Source organism: Furipterus horrens, unplaced genomic scaffold (genome assembly GCF_987537825.1).
Source record: "Furipterus horrens unplaced genomic scaffold, mFurHor1.1.pri manual_scaffold_8, whole genome shotgun sequence".
NCBI classification, from domain to species: domain Eukaryota; kingdom Metazoa; phylum Chordata; class Mammalia; order Chiroptera; family Furipteridae; genus Furipterus; species Furipterus horrens.
The window spans coordinates 57,458,116-57,477,436 of NW_028327178.1; the positions used below are offsets into that span (position 1 = coordinate 57,458,116).

At 41.7% G+C, this 19,321-nt stretch overlaps 1 protein-coding gene across 5 annotated transcripts in view; it reads left to right on the plus strand.

Moving 5' to 3' along the window:
• CHCHD6 (coiled-coil-helix-coiled-coil-helix domain containing 6) overlaps nucleotides 1–19,321 on the plus strand; it is a 383,759-nt gene that overhangs the window by 42,281 nt on the left and 322,157 nt on the right. For all 5 annotated transcript variants that reach the window (XM_090285895.1, XM_090285896.1, XM_090285892.1 and 2 more), the window contains exons 2-4: nucleotides 895–1,015; nucleotides 4,606–4,678; nucleotides 6,586–6,727. In XM_090285895.1, the coding sequence (XP_090142021.1) occupies nucleotides 895–1,015; nucleotides 4,606–4,678; nucleotides 6,586–6,727 (336 nt within the window). The remainder of the gene's footprint in view (nucleotides 1–894; nucleotides 1,016–4,605; nucleotides 4,679–6,585; nucleotides 6,728–19,321) is intronic.

The window sequence follows — 19,321 nt, forward strand, 5'->3', positions numbered from 1 at the left end:
AGCACTTTTCTTGACTGGATTCCTGAAGTGGAGTTACTGATTGTGGTTTTTGTCTTTAAGTCATTTTTACATTTTTTCCCTCAACTATTCTTTATGATGCTTTATACATATTAGACACTTAATAAATACTTACTGAAGTGAACACTTAAGGGTTTTCATTCTGCATTCATCCTTAGCTTGCTATTTCATTTTGGTAAACTGTTTAATGACACCCTCTGGCCTATTTCACTTCCTCGAAAATGAATGAAAGTTTTGGTTATCCAGTCTTCATTAATAGGAACTAAAGTGAAATGAGTATGTGTGGCACTTGGGGAGTATACAGAGGTGAGTAAGAGGAATCTCTAGCTTTCAAGGTAGTTACAAACCATTAGGATGAGGCAGGTAGGATGTCCCTAAGAGGCACACAAGAGTTCCAATGGGAGCATTAAGGATTGGGTGAAATACTGCTTCACTTGGGTGTTATCAGGGAAGATCTCACAGAGTAGGGGACGCTGTGATGCCTTTAAAGGAAAGATAAGATTTGGGCAAGTGGAGACGTACCAGGGGAGGGGAGCTGCTGATGTTCTTGGTAGAAGAGCAGCATAGTGAACTCAGAGTGGGTGAGAAAAGTGTGAACTCAGGTTCCACTGGTGCGGGCAGGGAGCAGCAGGAAATGAAGCTAGAGAACCAGCAGGGGACCTGCTGTGGTCAGCCTGGAATCCAGGCAGGGGTCTGGCACTAATCTGATAGGTGCTGGGCTGTTAAAAGAGTCTTGGAATGGAATTATATTATTGGAGTTGGTCTTGAGGACGTGGTGTCAGTGGTCAATCTGGGGCATGGTAACAGGATAATCTTTATTTCCAGAGGTTTGTTTCTATGATATAACTTTTTCCCATTCCTCAATTCTTCCCTTAGCTTTCTGAAAATGTGATTAACCGCATGAAGGATTCCAGCCAGCCTTCCAAAGTGGGTCAGCTGACTTTTCCTCCTGCTCCCTCACCTTCCACATTTGACACCTCTAAAGGCCCGGAGAAAGGTATGGCAGGTTGTAGTAATTCTGTGGAAAGCTGGAGTAGAGTGAAAGGATTGAATAACCATGTTCCTGTCAGAACATGTTTAACATCTAATGTGGCTCTGGTTTGTTTACGGGCAATGTAAACAACTCCTTTCCATTAACTGCTTTTGAGGAGAGTGTGGCTTCCATGCATGACAGATGCTGTCTGGTATAATGAGAACAGCATAGGTTAGTCAGAGCTTCTGTGACTGGGGCCAAACTGCTTTGCCTTACTGTTTCAGTTTCTCTGTATGTAAAAAATAAGGAAAAAGGGCTTGGTTCAACAAATCCTGCTTTTAAGGATTTGTAAGCACAGCATAATTATTAATGTTGGTATGGTCCAAAGAATGTTAGAGATTTATGTGAATTGAGACAATTAGGGGAAATTGAGTTGGTGACTCTGGTGTCAACCTCAACAACTCTAATCTAGCCCACAGGTCCTGGTCCTGGCCTGGGCTTCTGAGAGCGCCTTCTATCCTGTACCTCACAGAAGTTCTTCTTGTACCCATGTAGGACTCTAAGCTGATTTGTTCACTACTGTTTCTTGCCCATCACAGATGAAGAAATTTGTGCTTTTCTCTAAATAACTACTTTCATCAAACACAAAGGAACCAAAAAGTTTAAGAAAAGAGGTGTAAGGTACAAAAATGTTAAGATATTACAAACCACAAAAGTCTTGGGGCAATTGCTGTTCAAAAGAATCTGGGTCTTAACTATCACTTGTAACTTGATGTATAATTTTTCACCAGTTGACTCGGGGAGCCATGGCACTATGGAGTATAAACTCAGTCTTATCATGGATAACTGTTCATTGTATTGTATGTGGTCTTGCATTAGAGTTGTATTTTCTACTAATCCTTCCTATTAGGTTATAAGATTATAGAAGGCATGAATGATATCCTGTCCATTCATCATGTACTGGAAGTTAGCCAGGGATCAGGACATGGGCTTCGTGCTGGGGCACTGTGATGAGCAGAAAAGGACACCATTCTTATGGCACCCACAGTTCTAGTTAAGGAACCAGATATACATAAAACCCTGTAGGTCACATGTATCATGATGCTGCAACACTAGATGCATGCCCAAAGTCTAAGGCATCAAAGACTCATTATTTTAAGGCAGGGCTCCAAGGAGGGATGACTTTTGAACTGGATTTTGAAAGCTAGAACAGTGGTAAACAGGTGGTTCAGGCATGGTGTAAAGCATTAGCAGAAGCCCAGAAGTGGTACAGCTTGGCCTGTTTGTGGACCTAGAAGTAATTTGCTATCTCTGGAGTACAAAATAGATGGAAAGAGAAGGTGTCAGGGCCATGCTCAGGCTAGGTCCTGGAGATCTCCACATAGTGGCCAGAAAGCTTTGGCTACATCCTCATCCAGAGTGTTGGCCAGGCCTTCTACATCTTCTTCTCTGTATCGTCTGCCTTAGGACTTCCTGAGCTTTAGGGCAGATCAGTACCTGGATATGGATGCACACCAAGATCTTATTGAATATTCTGAGTTAATTTCTCAAAACCCACACAAGATGCCCCCATCCTTTATGATAAGGGCTAGCTCCTGTGATTTTTCTAGGTGACTTATAAATTGAAGTGGGTCTATCTTAACCCAGGGCACTTTAACTGGTGAGAGGGAAAAGTAATGAAAAAAACAAAAATTGCCAAAATGTATTATGCACACATGAGTTTCAGCTTTGGAAGATAAAAGTAACACTTATTTCAGTTTTAGTAAGTTTCAATAGCTTAAGAAACAAGAATTGTGTTTCATTTGTCATTTGGTTTTAGTTATAACAAAGTATTTTGCTGTTTAAGTGAGTGTGAATTTTTGAGTTTCTGAATGCTAAAAAATAACATAATGGACTGTTTTGGAATTTACTAATTTTATGATATTTTTACTTCTATAATCAGTGCTTGCTTTTATTTTAGTGATAGAACTAATTAGAAAAGAAAGTTAAATTTAAATCCTTATGTCATACCATACCTCAAAATAAATATCAGAGGCGAGTCAAGATTTAAATGTAAGAACTGAAGCCATAAAAATGTGTAACAGTACATAAAAGTACAATAAGTAGACTTTATAAGCACCACATCAAATGAAGAAACCCTAAATTATAAAGAAAAGTGGATCCTGTTGATATAAGAATTTAGAGACAATTTTAAAAAATAAATGAAGAATGAATAATAAACTAGGGAACTATAACATGACAGAATATTGGTAGTCTTAATATATAGAGTTTGTAAAATGTGCAGAAATGGTCATATATATGTGATGAGATTTCAACTTCACTAGTGATTAAAGACACATTAAAAGATGAGTGTTATCAAGGGGGCAGGGAAATGGCCAGGCTCATACATGAAAAATGGGAGTGTGGTTTAGTGCTACTTTCTCTACAATGGATTGATATATTTGATACATTATTTTTGTAGCAATAAAAAGGGAAAATTGTATAAAAAACAAAAATAGGATAAATTACACCTCAATAAAGTTGTCATAAGCAAATAAGTAAGAAAAGGGAGCATTAAAGTCAAAATAAGAACTGGTCATATACTATTTTTTATTCCCAGTTGAGAACCTGACATGTTACTATGGAGCATTTAGGTGTGCCTTCCTTGAAGGTCGCATCACCGCTGGGCCCATCCTTCTGCAGGGGGTCTGAAAGTGGGAATCATAGGATGATTACTTTTAGAAACGACGCCCTGAAGGATTGAGTGCTCCAGCCTGTGAGTTCAGCATGCTTTAAAAAACCTTAGGAGTGGAATAGCAAATCCTCATGTATTCTTTCACAAAGCCTGGTTCTTCTATAATATTTTGTGCAGTTCTAGTTGCTGCCACTTTAGAAGCCTATGATGAGGTGTAGGATATTTGCCCAAGGCCACAGAAAAGTGTTGAAATTTGGCTGAGAGATGGGAAGGATAAAGGCTGGAGAAGGATGAGAATAAAACATTCAGTACCACCAAGTGGTGAGTAGAGTAGAGTGAATTGGATTTGCTCAGAAATCTCTTAAGTTCATGACCATCAAAAGGTAGACCTACTGTAACAACTTAAAGAACCCAATAATATTAGTGATTGATTTGGGTTAAATGATATATAAAATACCATTAATAGGGGGTGTTTGCCATATTCAGGATTAGAAATTCATAGAATGGGATACTAAGAGAAACAAGATTTAAGGAACCTCCCCTCCTTTCCCTTCCCCCATGTCAAACTGAGACCCCAGAGGCTGTCCTTTCATCATGAAGCATGAAGTGGTCCCTCAGCTGTTCTTGGCCAGTGTTTAGTAGAGGACTTAGATTCCAAGTAATTGTAAAGTGAGTAGGGACGGATTTGAAACACGGCACTCAAATAGTTCTACCTACTGCCAGTCCCATGTAGTAAGAGGTTCTGGTGCAGAATGAGGGCGTTGGAAGACCTTTGGGCTGTCCCTCTTCAGACTGGCTTGATCAAGGATATGTTCTGTGTCCATCCCCGGGCATGTCCCTCCTTGGGAGTGTACTTCTGAGCCCCCTTCCTGGATGGCTGCTATGCCATCCTTTGTCCTAGGGTGCTACTGACAGTTCTTTTCTTCTCATCCCTTTGCAGACTCCAAACTGCCCATGTCAGAGTATGGTGGTGGCCAGCCACCATCAGGGGTGGAGGAGGATATCCTTAAAAAGTGAGTATGAGTGCCCACTTACACCTGGCTCTGTGCTCTGGCTGAATGCTCTTTCCTCACTGGGAACTTTTCCCTGGCCTAAAGGCTCAAGGTTTGTCTTACGTATTTTGTCTTATTTAGATTGCATAACAACCATATGGCATAGGTGGTACTAGCCCTAGTTTAAAGGTGAAGAAACACCAAAAGGGGCATGGAGGAGTTGATTGCTAATGTTCTCAAAAATTCACTTGAAAAAGCCAGGGCTAAATAATTTAGTGTCTGGACCTTCTGTGCCTGTGTGTGTGTGCAGGCAGATTTTCAGAGATATGAAGGAGAAAGTGGAGCCCTCTCAATTCTAACTGTAGTTGGTGAGATAGACTTGGCTCCAGGATGTGGGTGACTTCCCATCAGCATAGGCCAAAACCCTGGAGAGCTGGCCATACCTCTGAACTGAGACCTGCTTTACTTACTGAGGCTTGTAGAAGAGTGACTAAGGCACAGAAGCCCTCCTGGAGTGCAGGTTTGCATCCTGACTTTGCAACTTACTGGTAATGTGACCCTGGAAAATCATTGCATCTTTCTAGTGCCCCGAGAAGGACATAATTTGAGTACCTATGTATTGGTTTTGTCCTGATTAAATATGTTAATGTATACAAAGTATACACAGTGCTTGGCACACAGAGTTCTCAGTGAATGGTAATTGTATTGTTATTGATCAACTTCTTAAAACCCTTGAGTACACTGGCCTCTATGGCAAATGACCATGTGAGTTTGTTTAGGGGGCAGAGTATCAGCTACAGTTGAATTTGTCCCTCCAGTAGGTCAGCCTATGTGGGTCTGTTTCATACTCATGGATTGAGATCCACATCCTAAGAATTTCACCTCACTAATCCTAAGAGGCCTCTCCAAGAATAACTAACCTGAACCCTTCTTTTTGGTACTTTTAAACAGTTAGAAAATGATCAAGTAATATATGCTAATAAAAAACTTAGAAACTATATAAAGTGAAAATATCATCCATAAATTCATCATTAAAAGACAACCACTGTTAGTATTCGGAGTGTTTCTTTCAAATGTGTCTTTTCCCTAGTTTAGGTTTATTTTTTCAAAGTCATATATAAATTTATATTTTGCTGTTTTCACTCAGTATTATAATTTTTCCATTTGTTACACCTGCTTTATAAACATTTTTATTGCTAAAAGTTTTTTGTTCTCAATTTTTAGATTTAATCTATAGAGAAATCAAATAACATGTTTTCAAATGATGATATAATATACCATTGTGTGATTATACCAGATGTGTTTTAACTTGACCTTGATTGTTGGACATTTTATATGCATTTTTTTACACCATAATAAATAATACTACTAAGAGGACCTTAGTTCTAGTAACTTTTTTCTCTCTTTAGGATTATTTTACTGGGCAGAAAGCACAGAAATAGATGAAAGGTTAGGAAAAGACTAAGAATAAAGAGTTACATGTTCAAGAAAAAGATAGTTACATGCTGTGTAAAAACCTTCAAGATCTCAAGTAGAGGCAGGGAAGGTGGTCTTCCCACCCTTCCTACCTACTTTGAAAGAGTAGCTAGTGATGGAATTGAAACCCTGCCCCAAGAATCTCTCATTTGGCATGTGACTGCCAGATTCCTTACCTGGTGGTCAGCTTTCCTTCTGTTCCTAATCGATATTGTTCAACTGAGAAAGTGTCAGCTGTTTTCCCTGCCTTGGGGACTGTCACTGAGGCCTGACATCCGAGGGGTCAGACATTGTGAGCTTTCACAGTATTGTCTCTGGCCATCCTCATATTCTACTGGCCTACAGATCCCAATCCCCAAGCTAGCTGAAGTGCGTACACAAACTTTTTCTTGGCTACCTGCTGCCAAGTCATTACCTCTGCACCTGCATCTCCTGTGTCTTTCCTGGCACAGGTATAAACAGGAGCAGGTTATAGTCCAGGATGAGCTGTTCCAGGCTGCAACGAGGGACAGAGAAGCAGTCATGAAGTACCGAAGTGCACCTCTGCATCGGGGGGAGGGCAACGTTGACCAGGAGGAGAAGTCAACTCTGCCGGTGAGTGCAGATTTTCCTAAGCAGGCCTTTCATGCTCTGGCAATGTAGGGAAGGAAAGATAGGGCCTGGGACCTGACTGGTCTGAAGCCTAGAGCACAGGCTGCCCATTTGATGTCCTCTAAGTCACCTTTGTAGAAAGGGTGCCTTTTTAGAGACCAGAAACTTGGTTCTTGTAAATCTGGCTGTGACACTCAAATGCTTTTCTACCTTCGGTCTGGGTTTTCAGTCTCTTGGGACCTCAGGTCTATAGTGCAAGGGCTGGATCATTTGATGGCCTGGTCCTGCTCTGAAACTTGAGAGTTGTAAGTGTTTCAGTGGTATATGTGTTAGGAGGGTATGAAGGGAGAAGACTGGGGCTTGGGGCCATGCAGTAAACAAGATTTGGATTTGTAGAGTTAGGCAGCCTGGGTATGAATCCTAGCTCCCTACTTGTTAGCATGGGCACATCCTCTAGTGTCCATGAGCTTTGGTCCAGGATCAGGATGTTTGCACACAGTATTGCCCAAGGGATCAGCGGAGATGATAAGTAACTGTGAAGGACTTAATGCTCCCTGGAAGATCATGAATGTGTGCTCTTGTTTCTGTTATTGTTATTAATACACCTAACTGGTGGGAGTCTATTAATTAGGAGTCATTGTGCTATTAGTGCAGATGTTCAAAGTGTGCAGTAGTCACATAAAGAATGTTGAACTGGGCCTTCTGGGAAATATGAACATGCAGAATCTTTTACTTTGGGAAATTTTCAGTCAGTGGAGAAGATAGACTTACACCAAAACTGAAAAAGGTCAAATCAGTTACATTAAGTGTGAAATGAAGGTAAAGATAATATGCTTGGCAATGCAAAGGTAGTAGTGTCAATCAACTGCTGGTAGAAGAGATGGCATTTGACCTCAGCCTTGAGCAATGTGGAGCTCCCAGGCTGAGGGAGCAGCTGGGCTGAGTTAGAGGATATGCAGGAGGTAATGGGGACACTGAGAAGTGAGTGAGATAGGAAGCCAGATTAGAGAAGGCCATGGACACATTGAGTAGTTAACCCACAATATAGTTCACAGTGACTCTGAAACTATAGAGGATTCCCAGAAGTTCATAAGGATGGGAATGATGTGATTTGACTTGTGTTTTTAGAACCCTGTGGCATCCTGGTGAAGAATCAGTTGATGCAGAGAGAAAATGGGGTGAGAACACAGTTTTAGAGGCTCTTGCAGCTAGTTTCTGAGGGGGCAGGCAGGTTGTCACCCCTCTGCAGGCAGCCTGACAACCAAGTCAAAAGAACCCTGGTCCTGGGGATGAGGGATTAATCAATATGGCACAAGCAAAAATGGTTGATCACCTAGAACAATCAACTAGCAAGGAAAACTGCAGCTTCCAGATGTGGTATCTTCTTTATTCTCACTGGGAATGTGTTAGTTACAATGAAAGTGAATACACAGCTTCCCTTCTCCACCTGCAAAGGAGAGGGCTAAGCCCTGCTTCCTCAAGACTGTCCCTGTAAGAGAACCTATACAAGTGGGAAGTGACATAAATGATCTTCAGTACAAGTGTGTAGGATTTTTTAAGTGAAGGGTAACATTAAATGAGATAAATCATTATTTGATTCCTGCCCCCAAGTTTCTGGGTGGATCATGCCCTTATGAGCCAGAGTTCCTAGGGAATAGTGAAGCAAGTGACTTCCTTTGTTTTGAAGAGGTTTAGTAACTACTTTTGTGGGCATTCCCATTTTTTGACTGTTCAGCATCCATTTGTTCATGCATTTGGTGCCCCTGTTTCCTTTTGGGAACTACCTGTTTCCTGTTGTTGCGTCATCTTGCTGGGATTGCAGTTCTAATACCCAACTTCCTCTATGGAAGCTAGATCTCTTCTCTCCCCCTGCCATGGTGCAGGCAAAATCTGGGCACAGGGCCAAAGGGTAGGCACTCAGATCTTCTCTCCAGGGACTTTCAGTTTTGAGTGAGTGAGGAGGTCAGGGTGGGAGGCCAGGGTGGAGTCATTTGTTGCATGGCTGACCAGGACATCAGAATGTGAGGCTGCCATTGGTTTTTGTCTGGTCCTCCTGCCTTCTTGACGATTGGATCATTTGCTGGTAACCTGCTGTCAACTCTCCTTTGCTTCAGTTAGCTGGAGTTGGTTTCTGTCTCTTGGTGCTATAGCAGATGCAGAGCCCACTTTTAAAGGCTTACAACCACATTCAATATTCAGTGTAAACAGAGAAGAAGGGAAGCTAGAACCAGGCTCTGTTCTATAAGTGCAGATGAGATATTCACCTAGATGCTGAGAGAAGCTGTGGCCATCACTTCCGTTTGGGTTGGTGTGGATGGCTTGTGCTTTTAGTGGTAATAATTTCAAAACTGTATTTTGTAGGATTTAAATAGGCGAAGAAAGATGGAGAGAAGAACCTGAATAGAAGCATAGAGAATTTTCTTTCTTCATCTGGATCTTCTAGATGCAAGGATTGGAGGAGTGTGCTAGACAGAGTACTAATGGTCCCAATGTTGGGATCACAGCATATCCTCTTAGTGAGGAGGCCAGGTTGCACCCCAAAGCAGGTCGCTGGCCAAATGAACTGGCTGCTCACTTGTTCTTGGTAGCTTTTCTGACTAGTGTCCTCAAGCCCTGCACTCTTGAAACCGTAGCCTTGTCTGGAGGATTTTCTTTTGAGTTTGCTGAATGCAGTTTGACATTTAAAGTGCTCTTCTGTCCTGTCTTTTTGCCTCTGACTTTAACAATATTGATTTTTTAAAAAAATTTTTGCATGAGGGAATGATTCAGCTTACAATTGAGAAAAGTTCAGGAAACTAATGACAAGGAAAGGTAATAATTTTGTAACCAACTTCTGATGACAAATGGGTTATCATTTCCCATCTAGTGCATCAGTGATGAACTGTTTTTAAGAATGTTTATGCCTGATTTTTGGTGCTTGCTGACTGGTAGAGCCCCAGTTATATATTGGTGTAATGGCCCTGGTGTCAGTGGAGCCTGTGTGAGGTGTGCGTCTCTCTGAATTGGGGGGCGTGGGGGGAGTTTAGTGTCAAAATAAATGTTTTGGAGTCCAAAACATTCTAGAGAGAAATAAGAAAGAACAGAGTGGTTTCTTGGGCTGAGTTTTCTGACGGAAAGAGCTTTAAAAATTTAATGGATGGAGTAATAAATGCTTGGCAGTAGCTTTACTTTAGGGAAGAATGAGGTTTATAACCTTGTCTGTTGGATTCTGATACATATTATTAGGTATATACAATTGCATTACACCTGATAGAAAGGAAAAACTTTGATTTCTTTTCTTTTTTTGGTGAGCAGTTTATATTTGTGTGTGTGTGTGTGTATGTGTATGTATATAAATAAAATTTTGTCTGTGTGCTTGTTACATGTTAGGCATTGGGTTAATTTCTGTTAAATAGAAATAAGTAAGATACATCCTGACCTCTTGAAATCTAGCTGAACAGAAGTCCTACAACTAAAGATATACAGAAGAAGCCACATCAAGACTGGTAGGAGAAGCAGAGATTTGGAACTGGCTGGTCCCACACCCTCATGTGACAGCTAAAAATTGGGAGGGATATCTCAGCTGTTCCCTCTAAGAAGCAAGGGGTCTCAGCCCCACATCAACCCCCCCATCCCAGGGTTTCAATGCCAGGAAGAGAAGTCCCCATGACCTTTGACTGTAAAAACCAGCAGGGTTGTGGTTGAGAGAGAGGAAGAGCTTCAGGAGTCGCAGGCAGTTCCTCTTAAAGGCCCATGCACAGATGTACTCGGATTCACTTACTCTGAGTTTCAGCATTGAGGCAGCAGCTTGAAGTAATTTAGTTTCTCAGGGCATCAGGGTGAGAGATGGAGGAGCAGCTTTCCCCCAGACAGAACTACTGGCCAGGGGCCATTGTTCCTTTGCTGAGCCGTACCCATAAAGAGCCAGCAGATGGGCTCCATATCTGAGTCTACATAAACCTAACACTGTTTGCTCTGTGCTGGTGATCTATGACCATGCCCCACTCAACTTTTGAGCCCACCCAAGCCATTTTCAGTAGCTTTTCCATACAAATGGCCTGTCTTGGCTCATGCTTTGGGCTTTCCTAAAAATCTGTCAAACAAAGAGCAGCTGGGCTCAGCATGCCCCATACCATTCACTACGCGGCCCCAGACCTGACACTAGTGGCAGTGGAACTTGGTTCACAGCTTGGTCTCTCTCAGGTGCCTCCAAGCAAATGACTTTGTAGCGCATACAGGGTAGCTCCAGACAGGGTACAGGTGGTGGGTGACTTTTGCCTACATTTCTCAGGAGGCCTCATAACCAGCACACCCTGCGGGTAGCTTCAGACCACCTCAAAGCACCACCCAACCACCTCCACACTCAAGCAACACACTCAAGGGGCAGACTCAATGGCCACCAGAGCTCCACTGAAGTGAGTTCTTCTCTGTGGGGTGAACCCCTGCACAGCTGATCCTACACAGTGGTCACAGCCAGTCCTCACAGCCAATGGGGATAAATTCCTGCCAATGAGATGCTAACAGCAATCAAGACTCAACTACAACAGGAGGGTATACACAGCCCATGTGGGGGGGGTGCGCACCTGAAGTGCCTAGCTTGGGTATCAGGGAGGCTGTGCCACTGGACCCTACAGGATCCTTACTACATAAGGCCATTCTGCCAAGCCAGGGAGATGTAGCAGTTCTACCTAATACACAGAAACAAAAACACGGAGGCAGCCAAAATGAGGAGACAAACATGTTCCAAATGAAAGATCAGAACAAACTCCAAAAAAAGAACTAAACAGTATGGAGACAATCAATCTACTAGATGTAGAGTTCAAAACTCTGGTTATAAGGATGGTCAATGAACTTAGGGAAGGAGTAGAGGAAATTTGTGAGAATTTCAACAAAGAGATAAGAAACATAAAAATGGAGGGAGATAAAAAACATAAAGTAGAATAAGTCAAAATGAAGCATACATTAATCAAAATGAATAGTATGTTACAGGCAATGAGTGGAGTAGATGAAGCTGAGGATCAATTCAGAGATTTGAAAGATAAGGAAAACACCCAATTAGAACAGCAAAAAGAAAAAAAAAAAAAAGAATCCAAAAACATGAGGATAGTAGAAGGAGCCTCTTGGACATCTTCAGTCATACTAACATTCACATCATGGGGGTGTTGGAAGGAGAAAAGAGGAAACAAGAAATTGAAAAACCTATGTGAAAAAATAATGGTGGAAAACTTCTTTAACCTGGTGAAGGAAATAGACATACAAGTCCAGGAAGCAGAGAGAATCCCAAAGGAGATGAACCCAAAGAGGCACACACCAAGACACATCATAACTGAAATGCCAAAGGTTAAAGACAATTGAGAGAATCTTAAAAAAAAAAAAAAAATCTCACCCAAGGACATGCTTATTGATTTTAGAGAGAGTGGAAGAGAGGGAGAGAAATGTCGATGTTAGAGAGAAACATTGATTGGTTGCCTTTTGTACACACCCCAACCAGGGACTGAACCTGCGACCCAGGCATGTGCCCTGACTGGGAACTGAACTGGTTACCTTTCAGCCTAAGGGACAGCGCTTCAACCAAGTGAGCCACACTGGCTAGGGTAACAGTGAGAGAATCTTAAAAGCAGCAAGAGAAAAGCAGTTACCTATAAGGGAGCTCCCATAAGACTGTCAGTTGATTTCTCAACAGAAATTTTGCAGGCCATAAGGGATTGGCAAGAAATATTCAAAATAATAAAAAGCAAGATCCTACAACCAAGCTTACTCTATCCAGCAAAGCTATCGTTTAGAATTGAAGGACAGATAAAGAGCTTCCCAGACAAGAAAAACCAAAGGAGTTCATCACCAAACTAGTATTGCAAGAAATATTAAAGGGTCTTCTTTAAGAAGAAAGCAAAGAAAAAAAAACTATGAATAATAAAGTGACGATAAATACTTATCTCTCAACACTTAATTTAAATGCAAATGGATTAAGTGCTACAAACAAGATGTATGGAAGTTGAATGGATAACAAAACAAGACCTTTATATATGCTGTCTACAAGAGACCCACTTAAGATCAAAAGACACAGACAAACTGAAAGTAAAGGGATGGATATTTCATGAAAATGGAAACAAACAAAAGCTGGAATAGCAATACTTATACCAGACAAAATAGACTTTAAAACAAAGGCCATGTAACAAGAGACAAAGAAGGAACCAGTACTTCTACTTCTGGGTATTTATCCAAAGAAATCTAAAACACTAAATTGAAAAGACATATACATTCATATGTTCATTGCAGTATTATTTACAATAGTCAGTATGTGGAAGCAACTTAAGTGTCCATCAATACATGAACAGATAAAGAAGTAGCGCACCCATACAATGGAGTATGACTCAGCCATAAAAAAAAAAAAAAGAAAGAAATCTTGCCATCTGCAACAACATGGATGTGCCTAGAGGGTATTGTGTTCAGTGAAATAAGTCAGACAGAAGAAGACAAATGCCATACGATTTTATTTATATGTGGAATCTAAAAAACAAATAAATGAACAAGCAGAACAGAAACACTCATAGATACAGAGAACATTTTGACAGTTGCCAGATGGGAGGGGGCTTAGGAGGATGGGTAAAATTAGTGAATAGATTATGAAGTACTAAGTGGTAGTACAGAATAGTCATGGGGATGTAAAGTACTGCACAGGGGATATAGTCTATAATATTTGTAATAACTATGTATGGTGGTAGATGGGTATTAGATTTATCAGGATGATTACTTATTAAGTTATATAATATCTAATCACTGGGTTGTACACCTGAAACTAACATAATACTGTATTTCAATTGTAATTGAAAATAAAAATACTATTTAAAAAAAGATAGAGCCCTTTTCCTTGTGAAGATCTGTTCATCAGGAGAGTTACATGTTCTTAGAAGCGACGATAGAGTGTTTAACATCATACCAAAGGGACTGGAAAGTACTAGAGGAGGAAAGAGGCAGCAACAATAGCCTTTTCCTGGTGGGGTGGGAAAACCTTCTAAGAGGAGGTGACATGCCAGCTGAATCTTTTCTTTCTTAAGTATATTTTATTGATTATGTTGTTACAGTTGTCCCAATTTCTCTTCTCTTTGCTCCCTTCCAGCAATCCCACCCCCCTCCTTACTTCATGTCCATGGGTCGTGTATATAAGTTCTTTGGTTTCACCCTTTCCTGTATTATTCTTAACTTCCCCCTGTCTATTTGTACCAACCAGTTATGCTCCTTAATCCCTGCATGATTTCACCATTTCTTCCCCTTCCCCCTCCCAGCTGATAACCCCCCAAATGACCCCCATACCTATGATTCTGTTCCTATTCTGGTTTACTTAGTTGGATTTTGTTATTTTTTAGATTCAATTGTTGATAGTTGTGAGTTTGTTGTCATTTTAATGTTTATAGTTTTGATCTTCTTTTTCTTAAGTAAGTCCCTTAAACATTTCATGTAATAATGGCTTGGTGATGATGAACTCCTTTAGCTTTATCTGGGAATTACTTTATCTGCTCTTGCATTCTAAATGATAGCTTTGCTGGATAGAGTAGTCTTGGTTGTAGGTCCTTGCTTTTCATTATGTTGAATACTTCTTGGAAGTCCTTTCTTGCCTGCAAAGTTTCTTTTGAGAAATCAACTGATAGTCCTATAGGAGCCCATTTGTAGGCAACTCTCTGCTTTTCTCTTGCTGCTTTTAAGATTCTCTTTATCTTTAGCCTTTGGCATTTTAATGATGATGTGTCTTGGTGTGGTCCTCTTTGGGTTTGGCTTGTTTAGGACTCTCTGTGCTTCCTCGACTTGTATGTCTATTCCTTCACCAAATTTGAGAAGTTTTCCTTCATTATTTTTTCACGGAGGCGTTCAAACTTTTGCTCTTCCTCTTCTCCTTCTGGCACCCCTATGATTCAGATGTCGACACGTTTAAAATTGTCCCAGAGGTTCCTAATCCTCTCCTCAGTTTTTTAAATTGTTGTTTCCTCATTCTTTACTGATTGACTGTTTTTTCCTTCCTTATGTTCCAAATCATTGATTTGAACCCCAGTTTCCTTCCCTTCACTATTGGTTTCATGTGCATTTTTCTTCATTTCATTTAGCATAGCCTTCACTTCTTCCTTTCTGCGTTTGCCATACTTAAGCATACCTGTCAAGTCTGTGAGCATCTTTATCACCAGAGTTTTGAACTCTACATATTTAGGTTGGCTGTCTCCTTGTTGCTTAGTTCTATCACTGAAAACTTGATCTGTTCCCTGTTTTGAGCCATACTTCTCTTGTCTCCTCATCTTGACAGGCTCCTGTGTTTGTCTCTGTGTCTTAGGTAGAGTTGTTGCACCTGTTACGTTGTAAGGGGTGGAGCATTAGGTATTCATCAGTACAGGGTGACCTGTTTCGCCATGTTGTGGTGCTGTATGTGGGAGAGGGGTCGGAGAGGGAACAATGTCACTTCCTCAGCACTCGCCCCTTTCCCAGACACTTCTCCTGCTTCCGGTATGGGACTGGCACCCCTCTAGCTATTGTCCTGGCCGTCATCCCGACTGAGTGGATCTGCAGACATTCCAGGACCATGGGGGCCCTTTAAACATGTGAACTCTGCTGAGAGACTGGCAGTTTCTTCCACTGCTCCAATTCCCACTGGTTTTCACAGTCAGAAGCAATGAGGCTCTATTATCCCCAGCGCTGGAACTGTGAGCTGCGCGGTCTGGTCTGGTGCTGGGAGCACTTCCCAGGTGTCCCTCCCTACTTTTAAAACGTGTGACTGCACTTTCTCTCGGCCTCCTGCTGCTGCCGCTGCCAAACTGCTTCCTCTCCACCCCGGCTCTGCTCCTTCTGCCTGTCTGAATGAGCATTTCTTCTTTATATCTTTGTTTGTTAGATTTTTTGGAACTTATGGTTGTCTCTAATTTGAGATAGTTGTATTCCTTCTTAGTTGTGTAGGGAGATGCAGTGTGTCTATCTAGGCCTCCATCTTGGCCAGGAGTCCCCTCAGCTGAATCTTAAAGACTGAAGAGCAGTTTGCCAAGTGAAGAAGAATGAGGAACGGTGTTGCAGATGAAGGATACTGCAGGAGCAAGGGCCATTGGCTGAGAGAAGACAAGCCTTTTGGCTGGACTCAAGGGGAGTGGTGGGTGTGGCAGATAGAAGAGGTCAGCTTAGGCCTTGTCTTGGAGTGAAATTCTGGAAGTGTGACAGGGATTGTTAGGGCAATGTTTTCTTCATCCTCAAAAGAGACACACAAGAAGAGAGAGCCTTTCTTCTGCTAAATGTCAAACACTGGAAAAAGTTCTAATCGGTAGATGAAGATGTTGGGGCCATATCTTTCTACTGAACAGAGGGAAGTAACTGGATATTTCTCTACCTGAATGTGGCCATCTAACCTAAGGACTCGCACAGGAAAAATGGCTGTCCTGCTCTGCTTTTCAGTTCTCAAGGATGTTTTGATGTATTATTGCATTCTTTTCATTGGTCAGACATTCTAAGAAGCTGCCACTTTAGTTCTATGAACTCTATAATCAGGATTTTAAGAAAATACCAGATTTGAAAGTTTTTGAATTGCAATTTTCTGCAATTATGAGTGAGATGGAAGATTTATTTTGATTTTACTATAGCCATAACCTTTTTTCATAATTCTTCTTTCCTACATCTTTGTAAGTCTTTCTCCTCAGATTATAAGCTTCTCGAGTGTAAAAACTGTGCCCTCTCTCCATGTGAGATCACTTTGGTCTTCTCTATAATGCTCAGCAAATTATAGATGCACAGCAGGTAGTTATGGAATGGCAAATCTCAAGTGATTGAGGGTGTGGGGTGGCATCTGCTTAGGACACTTTGCATAGAGTCTTTTGTTGACTCCTTGAGGCCTCATGGCAGTGCCCCATTGCAAACAGGTGGGAACAAGTACTCATTTCAGCCTTTCGTAGAATGGATAGCAACTCACAGATCTGATCTTTTCAAACAATAAAGGAAAGCAGAATCAAAAAATAGAACAAAAAAACAAAAAACAAAAAAAACAAGTGTTCAGTGCGATATCTTGGAGTCAACTAGAAAGCAGTTTATATGACTACTAATCAGAGACTTAGCGACTTATGGTTTAACTTATGTGGAACAGGCAGAGAGTGGGTCTTTAGTGACTCTGGCCTAGGGATTCTGGTGACTTTGTCCTTATGTTTCCTTCAGTTTGAGCTACAGACAGATCTTGAATTGCTATGAAGATCTACTTGCAAGCAGTTAGAGGGCTGGTAAAAGGCATAATCTAGAAAAATGAGAGCATGACATCCATAGTCCCTTTTCTTTGTTCCCTTAAATCTTGCTGAGTTTTTTTTCTAGATTAGATCAGCGGTTGACAAATTTTCTCTGTAAGGAGTCAGATAGTAAATATTTCAGGTTTTGCAGGCCATATATGGTCTCTGTCACATGTTCTTTCTTGTTTTAATAGCTCAAAAAAATGTAAAAACCATTCTTAGCTCAGAGATCATACCAGAAGAGGTTTGTAGGTTGAATCCACTTGTGGGCTGTAGTTTGCTGACCCCTGGACTGGACAGTGAAGCTCTGGAGATTTTAACTTTTTAAGTCTCTGAGGAACCGGATTCCTCAAGGAGCTGGGGGGCGGGGGGGCAGTGGCGCTGACAGTAGTCCCAGGTCCTCAGTGGTTTTCATTCCTATGAGAAGTTTCATGGCATGGTGCTGTCTGTCAGCCTCAGTCTTCTGATCTGTAAAATGAAAGTTTTTTCCTGGAAACAGCTTTGTGGGCTCTTTGTGAAGGGTCATGAACTTCCACTTTAAGTCCTGATTCTTTTCACGTTTGGCATTTTTATGTTTTCCGCTTTTCTGTTGACATTCCCTATTTACATGTTATCCACCTTTTTCATACTTTTCATAGTTATTCTAAAATCTTTATCTGATTATTTCAACATCTGGGTCAACTCTGGCTTTGGTTCAATATACTATTTCCTCTCTTGATAATGGGTCCCATTTTCCAACAGCTTTTTGTGCCTTGTAATTTTTTATTTGCAATGGACATCATGGGAAGAACAGTAGAGAGCGAGGTAAATAGTGTTTATGCCTAGAAATGCCACTCTTCTTCTTTGACAGGCCATTTGAGTGGGTAAATGAGCAAATCTTGTCTGTAGTTGAGCATGATGTGGGCTCTGTTGTTGCTTTGACTTCAGACCCTGTGAGGGTGGAATCAAAACCTGTTTAGCAGGCTTAGAATCTGATCACTGCAGAGTTTGTTTGTGCTTTCCTGCTCTGCCATCACACTTTTTGGAGGCCCTGCTTCTCTGTCTCAGGATGCTTCCTTGTATCTCTTGTAGTGCTGTTTAATGCTTGGTGTAGGGCTTGGAGTACCATGAGGCTTCTCTCCATCTCATGCCTGACTCTCAGGTGTCAGCAGACCCTGTGCATCTGTGCCTCGGGGGTGTTTGTGAAAGGTGCTCATTTAGTTCTGCCCAACATCCAAGTCTTTTAAATAGTATCATTAAAGAAGAAGATTCTGGGACTTCCAGCCAAAATGGAGGCCTAGACAGACATGCTGGGTCTCCCTCCACAACTAAGGAATACAACTATCTCAAAACTACAGACAACCAGAAGTTCCAGAAAATCAAATTGCATGGAAGTCGAACAAAGATATAAAGAAGAAATACTCATCCAGACAGGTAGGAGGGGCAGAGCCGGGCAGAGAGGATGTGGTGTGGTGGCGGCAGCGGCAGGCCTGCGGAAAGTGCAGTTACACGTTTTAAAAAGTCAGGAGGGACACCTGGGGAGCGATCCCAGCTCCTGACGAGACCCCGCAGATCACGATCCCAGCACTAGGGAAAATCAAGCCTCATTGCTTCTGATTGTGAAAACTAGTGGGGGTTGGGGCGGAGGAAGAAACTGCCAGTCTCTCAGCAGAGTCCACTTGTTCAAAGGACCCCAACGGTCCTAGAACATCCGCAGACCCATCCACTCTGGGAATGACAGCCAGGGCAATTGCTAGAGAGGCACCAGTCCCATACAAAAGTGGGAGAAGTGCCTGGAAAAGGGGCAAGTGCTGAGCAAGTGGCATTGTTCCCTCTCTGACCCGTCCCCCACATACAGTGCCACAACGTGGTGAAACAGGTGGCCCTGTACTGACAAATACCTAAGGCTCCGCCCCCTGTAAGGTAAGAGATGCGACAGCCCTTTCCCAAATCACAAAGGCAAACACAGAAAGATGAGGAGACAGAGAAGTCAGAAGCGAGGGCAGATGAAGGTCCCAGTGGCACAACTAAGCAATGAGCAGGTAGCACGCCTAACGAATGAGGAGATAGACACCTTAACAGAAGCACAGTTTAAGGCGTTGGTGATTAGGATGCTCACAACTCTGACAACAAAGATAAAACAGGACAGGGAAAGAATGAAGGCTATCCTGGCTGAAATGAAGGAAAATGCATATGAAACAAGTGGCGAAGGAAAGGAAACCAGGGTTCAAATCCACAAATTGGAACATATTGAAGAAACAAAGAGTCAACCAGTACAGAAGGAGGAAATGAGAATTAAAAAAATGAGGAGAGGCTTAGAAATCTCTGGAACAGCTATAAACATGCCAACATCCGAATCATAGGGTTGCCAGAAGGTGAAGAGGGAAAGCAAGAAATTGAAAAA